The sequence below is a fragment of the Asterias rubens genome, unplaced genomic scaffold, assembly GCF_902459465.1.
Source record: "Asterias rubens unplaced genomic scaffold, eAstRub1.3, whole genome shotgun sequence".
NCBI classification, from domain to species: Eukaryota; Metazoa; Echinodermata; class Asteroidea; order Forcipulatida; family Asteriidae; genus Asterias; species Asterias rubens.
This window is the reverse complement of record NW_022985770.1, coordinates 13,619-31,113: the sequence shown is the minus strand read 5'-3', so window position 1 is coordinate 31,113 and position 17,495 is coordinate 13,619. Positions and strand designations below refer to the sequence as shown.

Sequence of the window (17,495 nt, the reverse complement as noted above, 5' to 3'; positions counted from 1 at the left end):
ACTCAAACAACACACTTGTTGTTAATTTTTGTTTACAATACTCAAAGTCCCTTACTGCGTGTTTCAACAAGGTCACATGTACCTAAGGGAAAAAAACTCAAAGCAACCTTTTGTTTATTTATTGTTTACTTAACCTAAAGTCACTGTATTTTTCAACGTGGTTACAACTCACGCACATTACAACAAAACAGCATATTTATTTACTCTTTATTAAACCTAAAGACACTCTGTATGTCTCAACATGGTCAAAGTACCCAAACAGCATTTTGTTTATTTTTATTTACAAAACCGGCAAGGTCAACACCCACAATATTTTACTAATTCTAAAGACACTCTGTATGTCTCAACATGGTCAAAATACTCAAAACAGCATTCTGTTTATTTTTATCTACTAAACTGACAAGGTCAACCTAATCGCAAACTACTCAAACGAGCATTTTTTTTTCGTGTTTACTAAACCTACAGTCACTCTGTATGCTTCAACACCCACAATATTTAACTAAACCTAAAGACACACTGTATGTCTCAACATGGTCAAAATACTCAAAACAGCATTTTGTTTATTGTCTGTAGGTCTCAACATGGTAAAAAAAATCAACATTTTTGTTTATTTTTACTAACCAACAAGGTCAACCTAATCGCAAAGTACTCAAACGAGCATTTTGTTGTTTTCGTGTTTACTTAACCTAGAGTCACGCTGTATTTTTCAACAAGGTCATACCTACATTCAAAGAACAACGATTTTATTTACTCTTCACTTAACCTAAAGACACTCTGTATTTTTCAACACCCACAATATTTTACTAAACCTAGATACACTCTGTATGTCTCAACATGGTCAAAATACTCAAAACAACATTTAAACAAATCTTTTTTACTAAACCGACAAGGTCAACCTAATCGCAAAATACTCAAACGAGCATTTTTTTTTCGTGTTTAATAAACCTAGAGTCACTCTGAATGTTTCAACACACACAATATTTTACTAAACCTAAAGACACTCTTGTATGTCTCAATATAGTAAAAATACTCAAAACAGCATTTTAAATTTTTTTATTTACTAAACCGACAAGGTCAACCTAATCGCAAAATACTCAAACGAACATTTTGTTCTTTTCGTGTTTACTAAACCTAGAGTCACTCTGTATTTTTCAACAAGGTCATACCTACATGCAAAGAACAATGATTCGGTTTACTCTTCACTAAACCTAAAGACACTCTGTATGTTTCAACACCCACAATATTTTACTTGACCTAAAGACACTCTGTATGTCTGAACATGGTCAAAATACTAACAACAACATTTTGTTTATTTTTATTTACTAAAACGACAAGGTCAACCTAATCGCAAAATACTCAAACAAGCATTTTTTTCTTTGTGTTTCCTAAACCTAGAGTCACTCTGTATGTTTCAACACCCACAATATATGTTACTAGACCTAAAGACATTCGGCATGTCTCAACATAGTCAAAATACTCAAAACAGCATATTTGTATTTTTATTTACTAAACCGACAAGGTCAACCTAATCGCAAAATACTCAAACGAGCATTTCGTTTTTTTCGTGTTTACTAAACCTATAGTCACTCTGTATTTTTCAACAAGGTCATACCTACATGCAAAGAACAATGATTTTATTTACTCGTCACTAAACCTAAAGACACTCTGTATGTTTCAACACCCACAATATTTTACTTAACCTAAAGACACTCTGTATGTCTGAACATGGTCAAAATACTCACAACAACATTTTGTTTATTTTTATTTACTAAAACGACAAGGTCAACCTAATCGCAAAATACTCAAACAAGCATTTTTTTCTTTGTGTTTCCTAAACCTAGAGTCACTCTGTATGTTTCAACACCCACAATATATGTTACTAGACCTAAAGACATTCGGCATGTCTCAACATAGTCAAAATACTCAAAACAGCATATTTTTATTTTTATTTACTAAACCGACAAGGTCAACCTAATCGCAAAATACTCAAACGAGCATTTTGTTTTTTCGTGTTTACTAAACCTATAGTCACTCTGTATTTTCAACAAGGTCATACCTACATGCAAAGAACAATGATTTTATTTACTCGTCACTAAACCTAAAGACACTCTGTATGTTTCAACAAGGGCACACCTAAGGGAAAAAAACCTCAAAGCAACTTTTTGTTTATTTTGTCCTCACTAAACTTTAAGTCACTCTGTATGTTTCAACAAGGGCACAACTACACGCATAATACTCAAGAGCCGCATTTTGCTTATTTTTTGCTTAATAAACCCTTAAGTTACTCTGCATGTTTCTAAAAATGATACACCTACATGCAAAGTGCTAAACAAAATCTGTTGTTTACTAAACCTCAAGTCACTGTGTATGTCTCAACAAGGCACACATTTTTTTTCACAGAAAATAACTCAAACTCCACCAAGGAGGAAGTTTAGGCTGACACACCTAATTTTGTCCACATATGCAAAACATTCACACCTTTCATGACAACCCCCATAAATAGACCTCTTCTGTGAAGAAATCTTATCACTTAACACGACCATGGGCCCCTATTGTGACAGTTTTCCTATCTTTTGAACATACTTTTCCGAGTCAGAATAATAATATTCATGCCTTTACAGAAACCCTAATAGTAATACAATTTGCACCTGTATTGCCGCATGTCAACGTCTACATTCCAACTTTCATTGTTGGTGTCTGAAAGAAGCAATCATCTGCCTTTGAACACTAGTTAAACGATGTATGTCTATACAACCTGGAATTTTTAGCCCATACCAGCCAATCATTGGTAGCTAATCCACCTGTTGTCTGGTTCGGCCAAAATGTTACATTCAACAATGTTGGTATAGAATTAATACCAGTCACCTATGATGACCTAGCTCCAGAAACGATTAATCCATTTTCAATGACCTATAATGCAGAACTTAATTGAGCTGTTTAGTGTTTAGCACAAAATACTGCTTGACAAATTGTTTGGCTAAGCAAAACTTGGGAAAGGGATTTATTTGGTGAAGGGATGGCTAAAAAAGGAATTTCTCAACGCAAGACGGGCCTGAGGGGTGTACGTTTTAAAATTGGAATTGAGGCAATGACATGTTCCAGAACTAAATAATTACAGAACTAAAGGAAGACACTTTGACGGCGAAAATTGAGTGAGAAATTACAAATAAGAAAATTTGGTTTGGCAGTTTTTTTATTTAAAACATTTTCATGGCTAATGTACAACTTCGTGAACTTTATTTTGTCCGGACAGGGATGGCTAAAAACACGATTAGACTCAACGCCAGACGGGCATGACCGGTGAACGTTGTAAATGTTACAATTGAAGCCATGACATGTTTTAAAAAAAACGACATGAGCGAAGAAACTTTTACGGCAAAAATTTAGTCTGGAGTTTCACGTAAAAACATTTCGTTTGGCAGTTGTTTTATTTTTTAAAATTACCATGAGTAATGTATAACTTCGTGAACTTTATTTTGTGGGGACAGGGATGGCTACAAAAATAAAACGATTTAGACTCGACGCTCGACGCCAGACGGGCATGGCGGGTGTACGTTGCGATTTTGAAGTTGAAGAATAACATGTTTAGAAAGAAGGGAAAAAACGAACAAAACGAAAAAAACGTTTTTTTTTTTACAAAATTTGGTCTGAAATTGCACATCAGAAGTTTGGTTTGGCAGGTTTTTGTTCTTCTTCTTCTTAAAATCTGTGCGTGTTGGCAACTTTTTTGGGGGCGGCAAAAATTTAGTCTAAAATTCACAAAAGACAAATTGTGAGCCTGGGTAACTTTTTTGACGGCAAATATAGTTTAAAATTTCACAAAAGACAAGTTGGTTGGCAGGGGGAATTGTCTTCGTAAAATCTGTGCGTTTGGCTAATTGGGTAAACGTTTTTGGCGGCAAAAATTTAGTCTAAAATTTCACATGAGAAAATTTGGTTTGGCAGAGGATTTTTTTTCTTCAACTCACTGCGTGTGAGTTTTGGGAGCAGTTTCTCTGCTTAATTTAAGGGGTTGTTTCTGACTTACCCCAGACGAACTCTTGAAGTTCGTCGAGTCCGGCGCTGTGAAGTGTCATGAGTGTAGGGCCTGCCTTGCCTCTTGGCGTCTGGGAGCTTCGTTTCGTCGGGGAGGAAGAGCTCTCGGTCGTCAGCAAGAAAAACTTCTCACTGTCGTTGTCGCCCTACGGGGAAAAATAACAAAGCAACATGAGAGAACTTGGCACAACTGTTGACTTAGATACGCATTCTTTTGCAAGATAGGCATTGGTCAAAATGTTTTCGGCTGCCGGGAAAGGTGAGATGGATGTTGAGTTCTAGCCTCCTTTTTCAGACTAAAAATTGGTTTAAAGTTTTAAACACGTAGTTTATTCTTACCTTATGACAAGCGAACTCTTTGGTTGGGTTTAGGGTGTGAAACAGCTCTCCAAACTCACGGGAAAGTAATTTTAACAAAAGTTGAAATTTGACTAAAATTACCGCTGCAATAACACAACCACACCCGTTGAAATCCAGCTCCAGAGTGATTTGCCCGCCAAGGGCGCCCACCCAGGTCCCAGCAGCATGGGCGACCGAATAGCAGTAATGAGGTTAATTTGTACACAAACATATGTAAATCTGGAATTCTGAGTGAACTTATCCCTTCGCTGGAGAAATTTTTCTATAAATTTAGATAATAAGTTGTAATTTTCCAAACAAATTGTGACTGAATTTCCTTTTTTAGTAAAATCTGAGAAATTGTCAAAATATTCTTCATTCCCAACGACGGTTTATAGGTTTTTCGAGGTGATTTCCGGGTCTAGTTTTCGGTCCGCACTTTTTTCCAACCCGGAATGGTCGACTGTGATTGGTCTGGAGTGCAATGACATCATCTTTTTCACAGTTGCAGACGATAAGTAAAAAACAAGATCCGGATCCGCGCCAAAAGGACGAAAAGAAAATTTCGACTGTCAAAGACAAAGGGACTTAATCCTTTAACAAAAGGTTGTTTTTCCGAACGTGTGCGCATCCAAAACGGTCATGTCACGGACTTATTTGCTCAGACAGTGTACACATTAACGACATGGGTTTGTCCGTGTATTAAGAGCACTACTAATTAATGGATACTATCGATTTTATCGGCAATTGCCAATAATCAATTTACATACGTTGTGATCGTTCTCCTATGTTAGCTAAGAAGATGTTTTACATTTCGAGGAATTTGACACATCTCACATGTTTTACACATCTGAGAGATCTCAGATTAATGATAAAACTAAACAAAAATTGTAAAGTAGGCCCCCAAGGTCTAATTGCGGTCCAATTTCATAAAGCTGGTAAGCAGAAAATACCTCTTGACGAAATTCTTTGCTTAGCATAAATTGAGTAGGACACCAGTCACAACAAAAAGTTAACTTACATTTGGCTGGTAACCTGGTAACATTTTTCTGTTGAGCATTGGATGTCTGTGCTTAGAAATGTTTGTGGGTTTTTTTTAAAATCCGTTTACAAAAGGAGTCATTGGAATGTTTGTGCGCATCCAATTAGGTCATGTCACGGCCGGGGGGCCATGGTTGTACGCGGTGTACACACTTACGTAATGGGTTTTACTTACCTGTGTATTAAAAACACTGTTGATTAAAATGGACGCCATCTGTTTTACAAGTACTAAAAAACGGTAATAACAAAACAGCTATGATTTGGTTGTTCCTGTATGTATATTGTCCAAAATGTTTGAAATTTTAGGGTTTGACATTATGGACAAGGCATCCCCTCACAATTTTTGCAAGTAGGTTATGGTGAAACAAAATACATGTCCATGGATTTGGAAGGGGGATTATAAAAACTGTGCTTGCAGTTTTGATGTATTGAGAAAAGTGAATAGTATATTTATCTCCATACATACCGTTCTCAAATTACCAAATACAATAGCGGCGGCCAGTCCAAATGGTGGTGGTGCTGTTGGATGGGAGTGGTGCATATTTCATAATTCCTCCCAAAAGAATTTAAAATACGACATCGTTTTGTAAACAATGTTCATTGGCCAATTTATCAAAACATCCTACCATTATTAAGCTTATTAACCATGTCTGGGTGGGTTAGGGTGGGACAGGGGGGGGGGGGTGCTGTGCTGCCTTTTTTATTTTAATTTTATTTGATGTCAATCAAAACGGTGATTATGATTTTTGTGTGGTGTTATAATGGGCCAATGTAGTGCGAAATGAAGTGCTCATGTGTGCAATCAACCGCCCTACCTTAGTCTCACACACAACCAACGTTCCGATCTATGCACGGCAAAAACTGTACACGCTTGTAGTGAACGAACGTAGCGGGCGCTGTTTCTCTGATTTCCGGATCAGGAAGGGTTTGTTTTTCGTTTCTCTTTTTGGAAGATTAAAAAACGGTCATAGGTTTTTTTCTTTTTCTTTTTTTCCCGTTTTCAAGTGTAAAAAACGGTTAAGGGTAAAGGGTTAGTTTTTCCCTTGCTTCATTTGAAGATTAAAAAAACGGTAAATATGTTCAACGATTTATCTGTTGGTCCCCAACTGTACCTACGGGTACCAGATTAGTCTTGGTTCAATAGGGCGCGCTATCACACCGACGTGTTTTAACAAGACTAGAACCAGAATTCATGTCATATTTCGTTTTCAATAGGGACCTTTTATGCCCTATTTCGGCATAATCAAAGAGATCTAAATAAAGTTTTAAAAAATACAGACTGTTCCCCGCTTCCCTGTCCAGTTTCGGCTTTATTCACAAAGATCTACATCGTTGTCAAAAAGATTGAAGACTCTAACGCCCTATTTCGGCATAATCACAGAGTTCTTAATAAAGTTCTGAAGGATTTAAATTGTTCCCTGTTTTCATGTGCTATTTCGGCTTCATGACAAAGATGCAGACAGAGAACTTTGAATCCTTTTTAGGAACTTGAGTAAGATATTTGTGATAAAGCCGAAAAAACCCATGGAAACAGAGAAGTATAACTCTTTGAAACTTGATAAAGATATCTGCGGTGATTAAAGGCTCCGGACACCTTTGGTAATTTTCAAAGACCAGTTATTATTTTGAGGTAATACGAATAGTGTCCACTGCCTTTAAAATAAATACAACAGATACAAAACAGCCACATGACTCTCAAGTTACGCATCCTTGGTATAAAAAGGGAATATGAGGGGAAACTCAAACTTCAATTATAAAAACAACATCAAACAAAGTGTTACGGTTGGATTTTGTATTTTTTTTTTAATACACATGTACATTAATTTGTTTTTAACAATCTATTAACATACCAATTTAATCTAAATACAATCTATATAAGCTTGGGAAAAAAATTCCCCACTTAAATGTCGGGCTGAGGATAAATAAAAAAATAATAACAATATATCTAATAAACGGTCATAATTTAAAATACGGCTTGGCAAACATCCTCTGTTTAACATGAAGAAATGCAACTGAAGAAAAAAAAAACCTAAAACCAAATATGTTTATTTTTTTAACTACAATTTCTTGACCCTTTCTTTAGACTCTGCACTAAGTAGAACACAAAACATTTTGTTGTTTTTTTCTCAAAAGAAATAAACCTTGTTTCAGCAAGGATTGTCCAGTCCAAAAAAATACTCCACCCAAGTCAAACTTGCATTACAGAAATGAAACACCAACAGTTCATTCTGAGCAGCAGAATAAAATGATGGCGCTGAAAGAAAACTGTCCACTTAAGTTATAATTCTGTTTTCATCTATACAGGGCCCAATTTCACAGAGCTGCTTAAGCAAACAATATAGGCTAAAAGATTTCCTGCTAAGCAAACAAAATAAGGCATGATACCAGTCACAAATTGTACATGTGACATGGTATTTCGGCTGGTAACCATATTCTGGTAAGCATATTGTACTTTTTGTGCTAATCAGCTCTATGAAATTGGGCTCAGATTTGACCACTAATTCGACACTTGATTAGACAGCTATCACTTGTAGTAAATGAATTATTAATGATCATTCTTACGATGAAGCTTGACACTCGAGTACAAATCACAAGAATATACCTCTTTGAGGTAATGGGTACATTGAAGTATGTTAAATAATCAAATGTGCAAGCCAACTGTTCAACCTACTGGATGGACTGCCTTGAGCCCTGTTCACACTGTATATCTTATCCCAGTGGAACACAGCCCCGGGAGGCCCAGAACTGTTTTTCACCCCAGGGGTACCCCAGAACTGTTTTTCACCCCAGGGGTACCCCATGGTACTTTCACACTGTGTCCCAATTATACAGGGTTGCATGATTCAAGAATACCCAGGCCTGCACTTACCCCTACTCCAGAGCATGGGTGGCTATCCCCAGGGTATGGCCATTTGCCAGGGCAGACAGAGGGAAGCAATCATAGTGTGAAATATTGATTGTATAGATTTTGATTGCACAGTGCTTTAAAGCAATGCCGGCACTGCTTCTTTTGAATTTGCAGAGTGAAATCCCTTAAAATGGCCATTACAAATTAACAACTTTGGTCACAATTTTCAGTTCATTCAAAAACATTTTTTTCTTTGACTTCAGGAATTTTCTGCCCTGACGCAGTCTTGTACTTGGCCAAGTAGAATGCCCTGACGCAGTCTTGCACTTGGCCAAGTAGAATGTTTTCATTGCAATTTTTTTTTTTTAATAACCTCAAACCAAACACTGGAGACTATATTTCATCTAAAGGTAGTGCAGCTTGTTCAAAGAACAAGGAGGTAAGTCTGCATTTTTAGATCACAAATGTTGTTGTGTTTTTTTGTTTTTACATATCTACAATTGTGACAATTGTTTACAAAAACTGTGTGATACCTGTAGTTTCTTTTGAAATGTTGAGTATAGAAATTGCCACTAGTTATTAGTCACAGATATGCTCTTCGTGAAAATGTCTGTTTTCATGATTAACATGCTTCTTTCAGGATGTGTGGCTTAAAATGCAATTACATGTATTTAGAAACGGGCCCCTTCCTTTTACAATACTTGTGAATGATGATAATCATGTCTAGAACCATGGGGCATTTTTTACAGAGGTGCTTACAAAAAAAAACTGCAAACAAATTCAATTTCTTTCTTTGTAGAGCAGAAACTTCTGCCACAAATAGTGTACATTGCCCCCTGGTCATTGCCTTGGCGACCTTGAAATGCTCCGATAGAATTGTACGATTTCCTCAAAGGGTGCCCTTTACCAATGAGAAAATGCCTTGGTGCCATTGTCCTTTCAAAAACAAAGCATACAGGCCTGGTCTTCAACCTGCTCACCAGATTCGAGTCCTCAGACGAGATTTGAGTAGCCCGGAGCATCACACCCTGAGTATCGCTGGAATGTTCACCCTTTAAAATGAGTTTTTACGACCGAGTACCGGTATGCACATAGATCACACACATAGAGGGCGCTCTTCACCTCCGCTCCCGCCCACAAACCTTATCGCAAATACTCGGTACGCGCACATTAGGCGTTGAATGAGGTGCAGCTAGCGATCAAGTTTGCTCGCTAGCAAGACCAGGACACACCTCATGCACAATGGGTATTTGCAAAAAGGTATGCTGATTGGTTGTCGAACAAGGCCCCGAGACTTATCATACATCCATAACAGAATTAGATTATGATACAGATATTCACACATTTATATTACACGTTAAAGTCTGCATAAAGAGCGCCCTCTTGTGATTTCTGTCAAGTTGCCGATATCTTACATGTTCCTTGGGAGAAACTCACAAGCAGGACTGACAAATTAAACTTGTCATTATCATGTATATATCGCAACCAAAAATGGAACCAAATAAAGGAAGTAAACGACTATACGGTACACCGATTGAGCTATACGTACAAAAACATCTTCTTGAGTTTCGTAATATTAAACTGCAATCATGTAAAAATTCCAGAATACCTTGCCAAAAATCTCCCTTTGTATACATTTTAAACTACGCTAAGGGCGAGGTCGATGACGCCCCTACCGCGTGACGTAGGTATATGATCGGGAAGGGGATTTACCACTGCTGGAGAGTGGTGGGTTGTCGGTGGGCGGAACGTCGAGGAAATCCCAGATGAGAATGGTGTCGTCGTGGGAACTGCTGACTATTTGGAAGTCATCAAATTGTAGTCTGAATACACGGCCAGTGTGCTCCTAGAAAAGTTATAACAAAAACATATGGTAAACAAACGAGAAAAACATAACCAAGTAGGTACAGCACATTAATCACAGGCATGCAACTGCCCGTTGAAACACAAGTGCGGAGCGAGGCAGCCGAAACGCCATGGGTCATGAGACCCACAATGGCACCCTAAAATTGTTGAGGTTTATTTTGCTCCAAGGTGCATTGTTAGCATGTACAAGGCTTATTTTACATTTTTGTAGTTGTACATTGTTGTTCCCTGCATATACTTTTTACATTTTTAAAATGATTATTTCAGCCGCGATAATTTTTTTTTAAACAAAATGCGGAAGAGTTGCATGCCTGTAATCAAGAGGACGCAGGTTCAAATCCTGCTCTAGTCAATTGTTTCTTTGCTCAGCCCCAAATTAGTTTAAATTTACACAGTGGCTTGCTACTTGACATAAAAAGGGGGAAGAAAGAAAACAAAAACAAAATTGATTGTTTAATCTTACCACTAATGTCCGCAGACAGAGAGTTCCGGAAGTGGCTCGTGGGTCCAGTGCGGCTTGGAGATCCCATACTTTGATTTTACTGTCAACAAGAAAACATCAAATGAAATGAGCACATCAATTCTTTTACAATACCAAAAGTCTGCTGCCCTCTTGTGTAAAAAAACACAAAGGGTATCAAAATCTAATAAGGGTGTCCATAAAACACCCAGACACCCCTCTGTCTAATACAATAATCCAAACAAGGCTCTCTCTGCCAGTATCAGATTCAGTTTCACCATGCGCCATTTGTTGTTGTCAATCTAGAACTTGTCAAGGGTTAGCAGACTAACTAACCCCTTTATCTTCAGCCTTGAACACTGAGGAGTCGTGAGTCACTCTGACCAGGGGAACCTTGTGTTGGGGGTCCCTAGGAACCACAAGGGGGGTTTTGTTACTACAGCAGCCAGGAAATCCCCAGGTGCAATTTAACAAAGACACATGATTCTAAATGAACACCCCCCCCCCCAAACACCCACTCTCGCTAGTAACTGTCATATTGCTGTCATTTCCTCTCCTGATGACGTGACTTCAAACCAATGATGACACTTGGCCCCGAATGTCAAATGTGTGAACTTGATTTGGTGCCAAGAGAGTGAGTCTGACATTGTTCTGAGAGGTACATTACAGTGGTGCAACCATTATCAAACACTACCATCTGTGTGAGGCCAAGTGAAGATAACAAAGCACTAGGGTAGTTTATGTGTTGAGCAAGTGCCGAGTCATAATAGACCTTTCTATTGCAACGTCACAGCCCCAATTTTTTCAAAACAATGGAAAGCCACAAATGCAAATCAAAAACAGATAGCTACTGTTTGTAATAATGTTACAAAAATATTCAAATGTAGTGTCGAATTTGTTGGAAACAAAGCAAACAATTGTGGAAGGTGTTTTCGTTTGAAAGTTTGATAAATATTGAATTCGGTTTCTGATGTCAGTTAATAGATTGAGTGTTTTAACAAACATTTGCCCACCCATACATGCCTACCAGAGCGCAACAATGGAAAGGTCTGTACACACTCAGTGTATCATACACGCCCAAAGATGCCATCTCTAGCAGTTTCATTCAACAATTCCACAAACCCAACTCATCAAATGGCTCCCTCTGCAATAAGCCACTTCATGAATATGAAGTTTTGAACACCAATTACATGCAACCCATTTCAAAGAAGCCAGGTCTTTGGCCTTATATAACATGCCATGGGCTCTGTTTGCCCTGGTCTTGGCCATAGTGCCCCTTCAAAGATTTTCTAGTGGAAGTGCCCTTTTGTAAAATGAAAGTGGCCTCCTCAAAGATGAAATTCCAGGCCTGAACAAGGTGCTGTTTTTGTTTCTGACAATATATCTTTTTGTCAAACTCTTTCAAATGGGATGGCAGTATTAAGTTTGGTTCTACCCATATACAACGATGTGTATTAGCAGTATAGGCAACTTGAGTGGGATTTGAACCCCCAACCTTTGCAATTCTAGAGCAGTGTCAAACCAATTAGACCACTGTGATTGCCTGGTAGCTTAAGGCAGTTCAAATCCTTTATGTTAGCAGCGGGTACCACAACAAATGACAGTAATTTGTTTCTCAGCCAACCGATCAACTACAATGTTTGTTGACTCACCTCAACTAAGACAGACAATCTCATTGAAAAATCCCTCATACTAAGTACTTCCTGTTATGGGCACTCATTGTTTCTTTACTGTGCCACAGATCCTAACTTGATTATAGCAATGTTGAATCAGTGATGGGGCGAGGGGAAGGGGGAGGGGTTGAGGTTTGTAGAGATTTCACTCACCCGTCATAAGCTCCGCTGACAATGCGCTTGTTGTCAAAGCGAATGCATCGCACTAGTTCTTCATGACCTTCTAAGACTCTTAAACATGCACCGCATTCGATGTCCCATAACCTGTTGAAATGAAGACAACACAATTATAACATCAATGTAACAATAATAATATTATTAATCAGTATTTATACAGCGCTTCATACACCTGAAGGGCTTCTCAGCGCTTAAACATACAGAATTTCCTGCAAGATGTGGAATTACGTTTGAATTATGAGATCTACTCCTTTTAACATAGCACCATGTAATGGCTTACAAGGTGCTTTGCTTATTGAAGGCAAGATACTATAGCCCCGTTTTCTTCAGAACAAAAGTTGACACACAAAAATTGCAATCTCCATAAAATGTATCAGATTTTATGCTGTCTCCCCAATCATGCCTGCAGAAAGTCCAGGCTCTGTTGAGTCAACTCACTACCACCTGTACGTATTGCAGATAGGTTGAAAATATAGCCTGGAGTATTTGTGTGGCGCATTAGAAAAAAAAAGAGGTTTTCAAAAGTGATTCACTCCAATTGTGAGATGAGGTCACTGTAATCATACTGGGATCCCTGCCAAAATTTGTGTCATGTTGAGAAAGAATCGAAAAGCATGCCACAGTAAGTCTCTGATGACAGACCGGATTGTTTATTTTGTTTATGCAACTCACTTCTATGGAAACCGTATTGTGCTCACTAAATACCTAGAGTGACAATACATAGCATTTTGGCTGCTATCTCTGTTCTTAGTCCCAGCAGAAGGCAAAGGTGTATGTTTGGTAATCAAATTAATTTGGTTAGAAGCCTACAGCAGCTTTCAATGATATAAAGTATTTTGAGGAACATTTCACTTTGAAGTAATGTGGTTATGTAAAAAGTTATAAGTTTTTATGCCACAAAAATTGAAACTGAGAAGCGTTATGGTCATGACAGAAATGCCAAAAGACACTTGACCATAATTGCTTCGTCAACAAATTGTGACGCATTCTGCTCTACGAGCCAGACTCCTTGAAGATGATGCCCATGCCTACATTATGTGAAGGGGTAACCCTGGTTCAGCCGCAGGAGTAGATGGCCACAGGCCACTGGTAAGAGTTGATTAAGGTCGGAAGCCAACATCAGTTAATGTGTAGCCCTCAAATTGAAGCAGCTGTCTGTGGCCTTGTGATGCTATAAAATCTCTCATAAAAATACCAAATAAATAAACAAATAAAAAACAAAACAAAGATATATTGACTTGACTAACCTGATTGTGTTATCTGATGAACCACTGACCACCAATCTATCTCTGTATTGTAGGCAAGCAATACCTCGTCTGTGGCCGTTCAATGTCCGAACAAATTCACACGTTGATGTGTTCCATACCTACATGTATCAATGTCCAAACAAAAGTTTAATTTGGTACAAAAACGAAAGTGACTGATAATGAGAAGTCGACTTCCTAACCTTCTGTCCAGGTAGCAGTTAATAAGCAGGACAGTTCTTTTCTTCACCTAGTAATTATATTCTGCAAAAATGCACTCACATATTATGTACTCAATATTTGTATAAAAAGCCTAATATAAATAGCACAAAATTAACCACAAAACATTTACTTTGATGTTGTTTTAATTAAAAACAGACACACTGAGTTTGACCACATTGACCAGACCCTCCTATCACAATTCCCAAAGATAATTTATACAATACAAAATTGAAAGACATTTATCAGTCTCAAAGTCAACATTTGAAGAAAAACAGAAGAGCAACTGGACTTAAATCACTGGCCTCGGTCCAGCGGTCTTGTGTAAATTTTCAAGCCCTGACTAGGCATTCTGTATTGAGAAGAGGAATAATCATGTTACCAAAACAAAACAATTGTTGCACGCTGTGATTTGGGGTCCATGGGTTTTGTACACCCTCGGTGGAAATTTTCTGCCTCGGGTGTACAAAACGCCATGGACGCCGTCACAGCGTGCAACAATTGTTTAATGGTATGAAGAACACATCAGTAGATGACTTACCAGGTACCATTGCTGTGGAAACTTAGGAACGTTAAACGGTGGCCTGTAATCACTTCCTGTCGCATCGTGGGGCACGGCCTTCGCATCACGCTTCACGTGAAACAGAGTTTCTTGCTGCTCAACCCATAACACCTGAAAGAAGAAAAAAGATCAAGAATTTAATGGAAACATCAGGCCTCTGTTGTCCCTGGTCTTGGCCTTGGTGCCCTTAAAAAGTTTCAATACAACTCAATGTGCCCTTTGGAAAATGACAGTGGCCTTGCCCTTTCAAATGGAACAGAGTTTCTTGCTGTTCAACCCACAACACCTGTAAGAAGAAACAAAATCAAAAAATGTTATGGAAAATATCAGGCCTTGAACTACTTGCAGGCCGCGGAGGCTATGGCCTCTGTTGCCCCTGGTCTTGGCCTTGGTGCCCCTTTCAACAGTTTCCCATTAACTTTAAGATTTTCCAATGAAAGTGCCCTTTAGTAAATAAAAGTGGCATTGCCCTTTCAACAGGCCAAAAATTTGTTGTGCTTCTTGTGGAACGGCCAAAGACAACTTCGGACTAGAACAGTGTTTACTACCACTGAGTTCAAAAAAGTTGACAACTGGGCAGTCCTGAAAAATTCTCTTGTGGTCATTGCTCCTGCATGAGTGCTCCTAGCTCAAAAATGGAAAGGGAGGACCCCTCGGTAATGTCTCCTGCTCCCACTGGAAATCGCTTGGCAAAGTAATTTTTATAAATCGCTCAAAATGGAAAGGGGGGACCTCTCGATAATGCTCGCTTTTTCCCAATCTTGACAATTCTTGCATGTAGGTTGACACGATGGGTACAAAACAGGCAGCCTGCAATTCCAAAAGATTTGAAAGTAAGCTTTAAAAAAAAATTAATCATTGCCCAGACTTTTCATCCAAAATTGACAAATCTTTGAACGAACAATAAACATATGGACCCCAAATAACCTTCATTTGATTGTCGACTTTAAAATTCCAGGATAAAATTACCAATTGACATAACTGAATTGTATACTGACTGCAACCATATGGTGACCAAAATGCTGTAGTTGCCTTGGTGCCCTTGAAATGCTCCAGTAGAAATTAACAATTTCCTCATAGGGTGCCCTTTAACAAGAAAAAAATGCCTTGGTGCCCTTGCCCTTTCAAAAACGAAGCATACAGGCCTGACATGTGTACAGTATGAAATTATTCTGAACTCAAGAAAACATTTTTTTGGGAGGATGGTCCGGTACAAGTTTGTGTGGATATCAGCCCAACCTCAAACAAAACAAAACCTCAAACAAAACTGAGATTGCAACACACAAAACAAATAGGGTCTAGTGTCTTACTAGTGTTCACTAAAGACAGTTTAAACATTCATTTCTTTTACTCTAATTCTGTGAAAAGACCGATGGATTATTTGCCCTTTCACTACATGATTAGAGTACACAGCAACATCCTACACAGACCAAGAATGTTTGTCACCAAGCAAATACAGAAATACTCAAGGTTATGGGCCTGTTTTCCACAGATCTGCTAAGCATTGCAGGGCTCGAAATTAGCACTGGATCGCAGGCCCGAGGCAAGTGATTTTAGCGTCGATCAAGTTAACATACAAATGTACAAGTCTTGTGTTTTTTAATAATAACTTCATTTTCAATTTAAAAACTGATACAAAATGTTTACTTCCGTCAAGTATTGAAGTACTTCACCAGCTGTAGCCTACATCACTAATAAGAAAAATGACATAGCCTAAATCTTCTGAAATGTGAAACTGAGTAAACAGGCCTATACGTGTTTTACTCATTGTGATTCTGGTCAATTTTCTGTAACAAATTATCTGGTCCAGTAAATGTTTTGAGCTACAAATCCTGCAGTCATGTGTACTTGTTCCTAAATGAAATTCGAGCCACCAACATAGGGCTAGACAGCTCAGTTGGTAGAGCGCTGGCACGTTAATACGGAGGTCCTTGGTTTGAGTCCCACTCTAGTCAATTTTTCTCAGTTGTTCAACCCCAAAGTCAAGTCTTTTATAAACTAACCTTTTTAACAAACGTGAAACCATATTCCTCTGCTATGTCTCTAGCGATTCTTTCTCCGCCCTCTATCTCCACCGCCCACTCATTGTGAAAGACACGCCCCTTCTCTTCTTGAGATGCTGTCGCTCCTCCCTCATGTCAAAGGAGGACCATGAGAAGTAGACACAGAGGTAGTGTGAATTGCGTCATCTTCTTTGCTAAAAAAATAGAATTTAAATACAAAACATAAATTATACTGTAGAAAATTGAAAGACAAATTCTAACAAATTCTAACTGAAATTCACTTCAACAAAATTGTTAAATGCACAATCTGTGATAGAAGTAGGGCCTGGATCAAAATAATGCTGGGTAAAGGGCCCAATTTCATGGCTCTGCTTACCGTAATCAAGGAATCTTCACTTACCGTAATCAAGGAATCTTCGCTTACCATAATCAAGGAATCTTCGCTTACTGTAATCAAGGAATCTTCACTTACGGAAGCAGGGAGTTCTTTGTTTACGGCAAGCGTATTTCACAGGTTAGCGTCGAATTTTGGCTACTGCGCTTGCATACTCCACGTTACTAGGCATTCTACGCTTACAAGGCTAGCGCAGAAACTCGGCGCTTACATGTAAGCGAGGAATCGTGATTGTAAGCGCAGAATTCGGCGGTTAGCAGAGCCATGAAATTTGGCCCAGGTAGATCCCTAATTCCCAACTATGGGCAGACATGGTGCAGTCCAAACTGTTGTTATTGGGCCAATCTTTCCCAATTTGGCAAGTTTACCCCAAGATGAATGAGGTAGGTTCCGCTACAGGAGACAAAACAAAACAAACATCAGTCATACTATTTACTATGTACCCTAAAGACAAAGTAGAATTTAGAAACCTTGTTGTTGGGCCTCTCATGTTATCAGTCTTATCATAAGTTACCATTTACAATATCATGGCGACTATAAGACAGATGACTAAGAGAGCCACAAGTGCCCAACAAGGTGGGCTAACTGGAACAGTAGGAGAAATACATTGTAGTAGGAATGTCGTGGCCGAGCG

At 38.5% G+C, this 17,495-nt stretch overlaps 1 protein-coding gene across 1 annotated transcript; it reads right to left on the bottom strand.

Annotated features, from left to right (window-relative positions):
- Nucleotides 1-8,493: 8,493 nt before the first annotated feature.
- LOC117306670 (F-box/WD repeat-containing protein 11-like) lies at nt 8,494-16,894 on the bottom strand. The gene is made up of 7 exons (XM_033791154.1): nt 16,868-16,894; nt 16,468-16,596; nt 14,444-14,575; nt 13,687-13,805; nt 12,416-12,526; nt 10,593-10,671; nt 8,494-10,109 (listed from the first exon to the last, which is right to left on the bottom strand). Exons 1-7 carry the CDS (start codon nt 16,892-16,894, stop codon nt 9,936-9,938), a joined length of 771 nt encoding a protein of 256 aa, XP_033647045.1. The 3' UTR covers nt 8,494-9,935.
- Between the last annotated feature and the right edge of the window lie 601 nt (nt 16,895-17,495).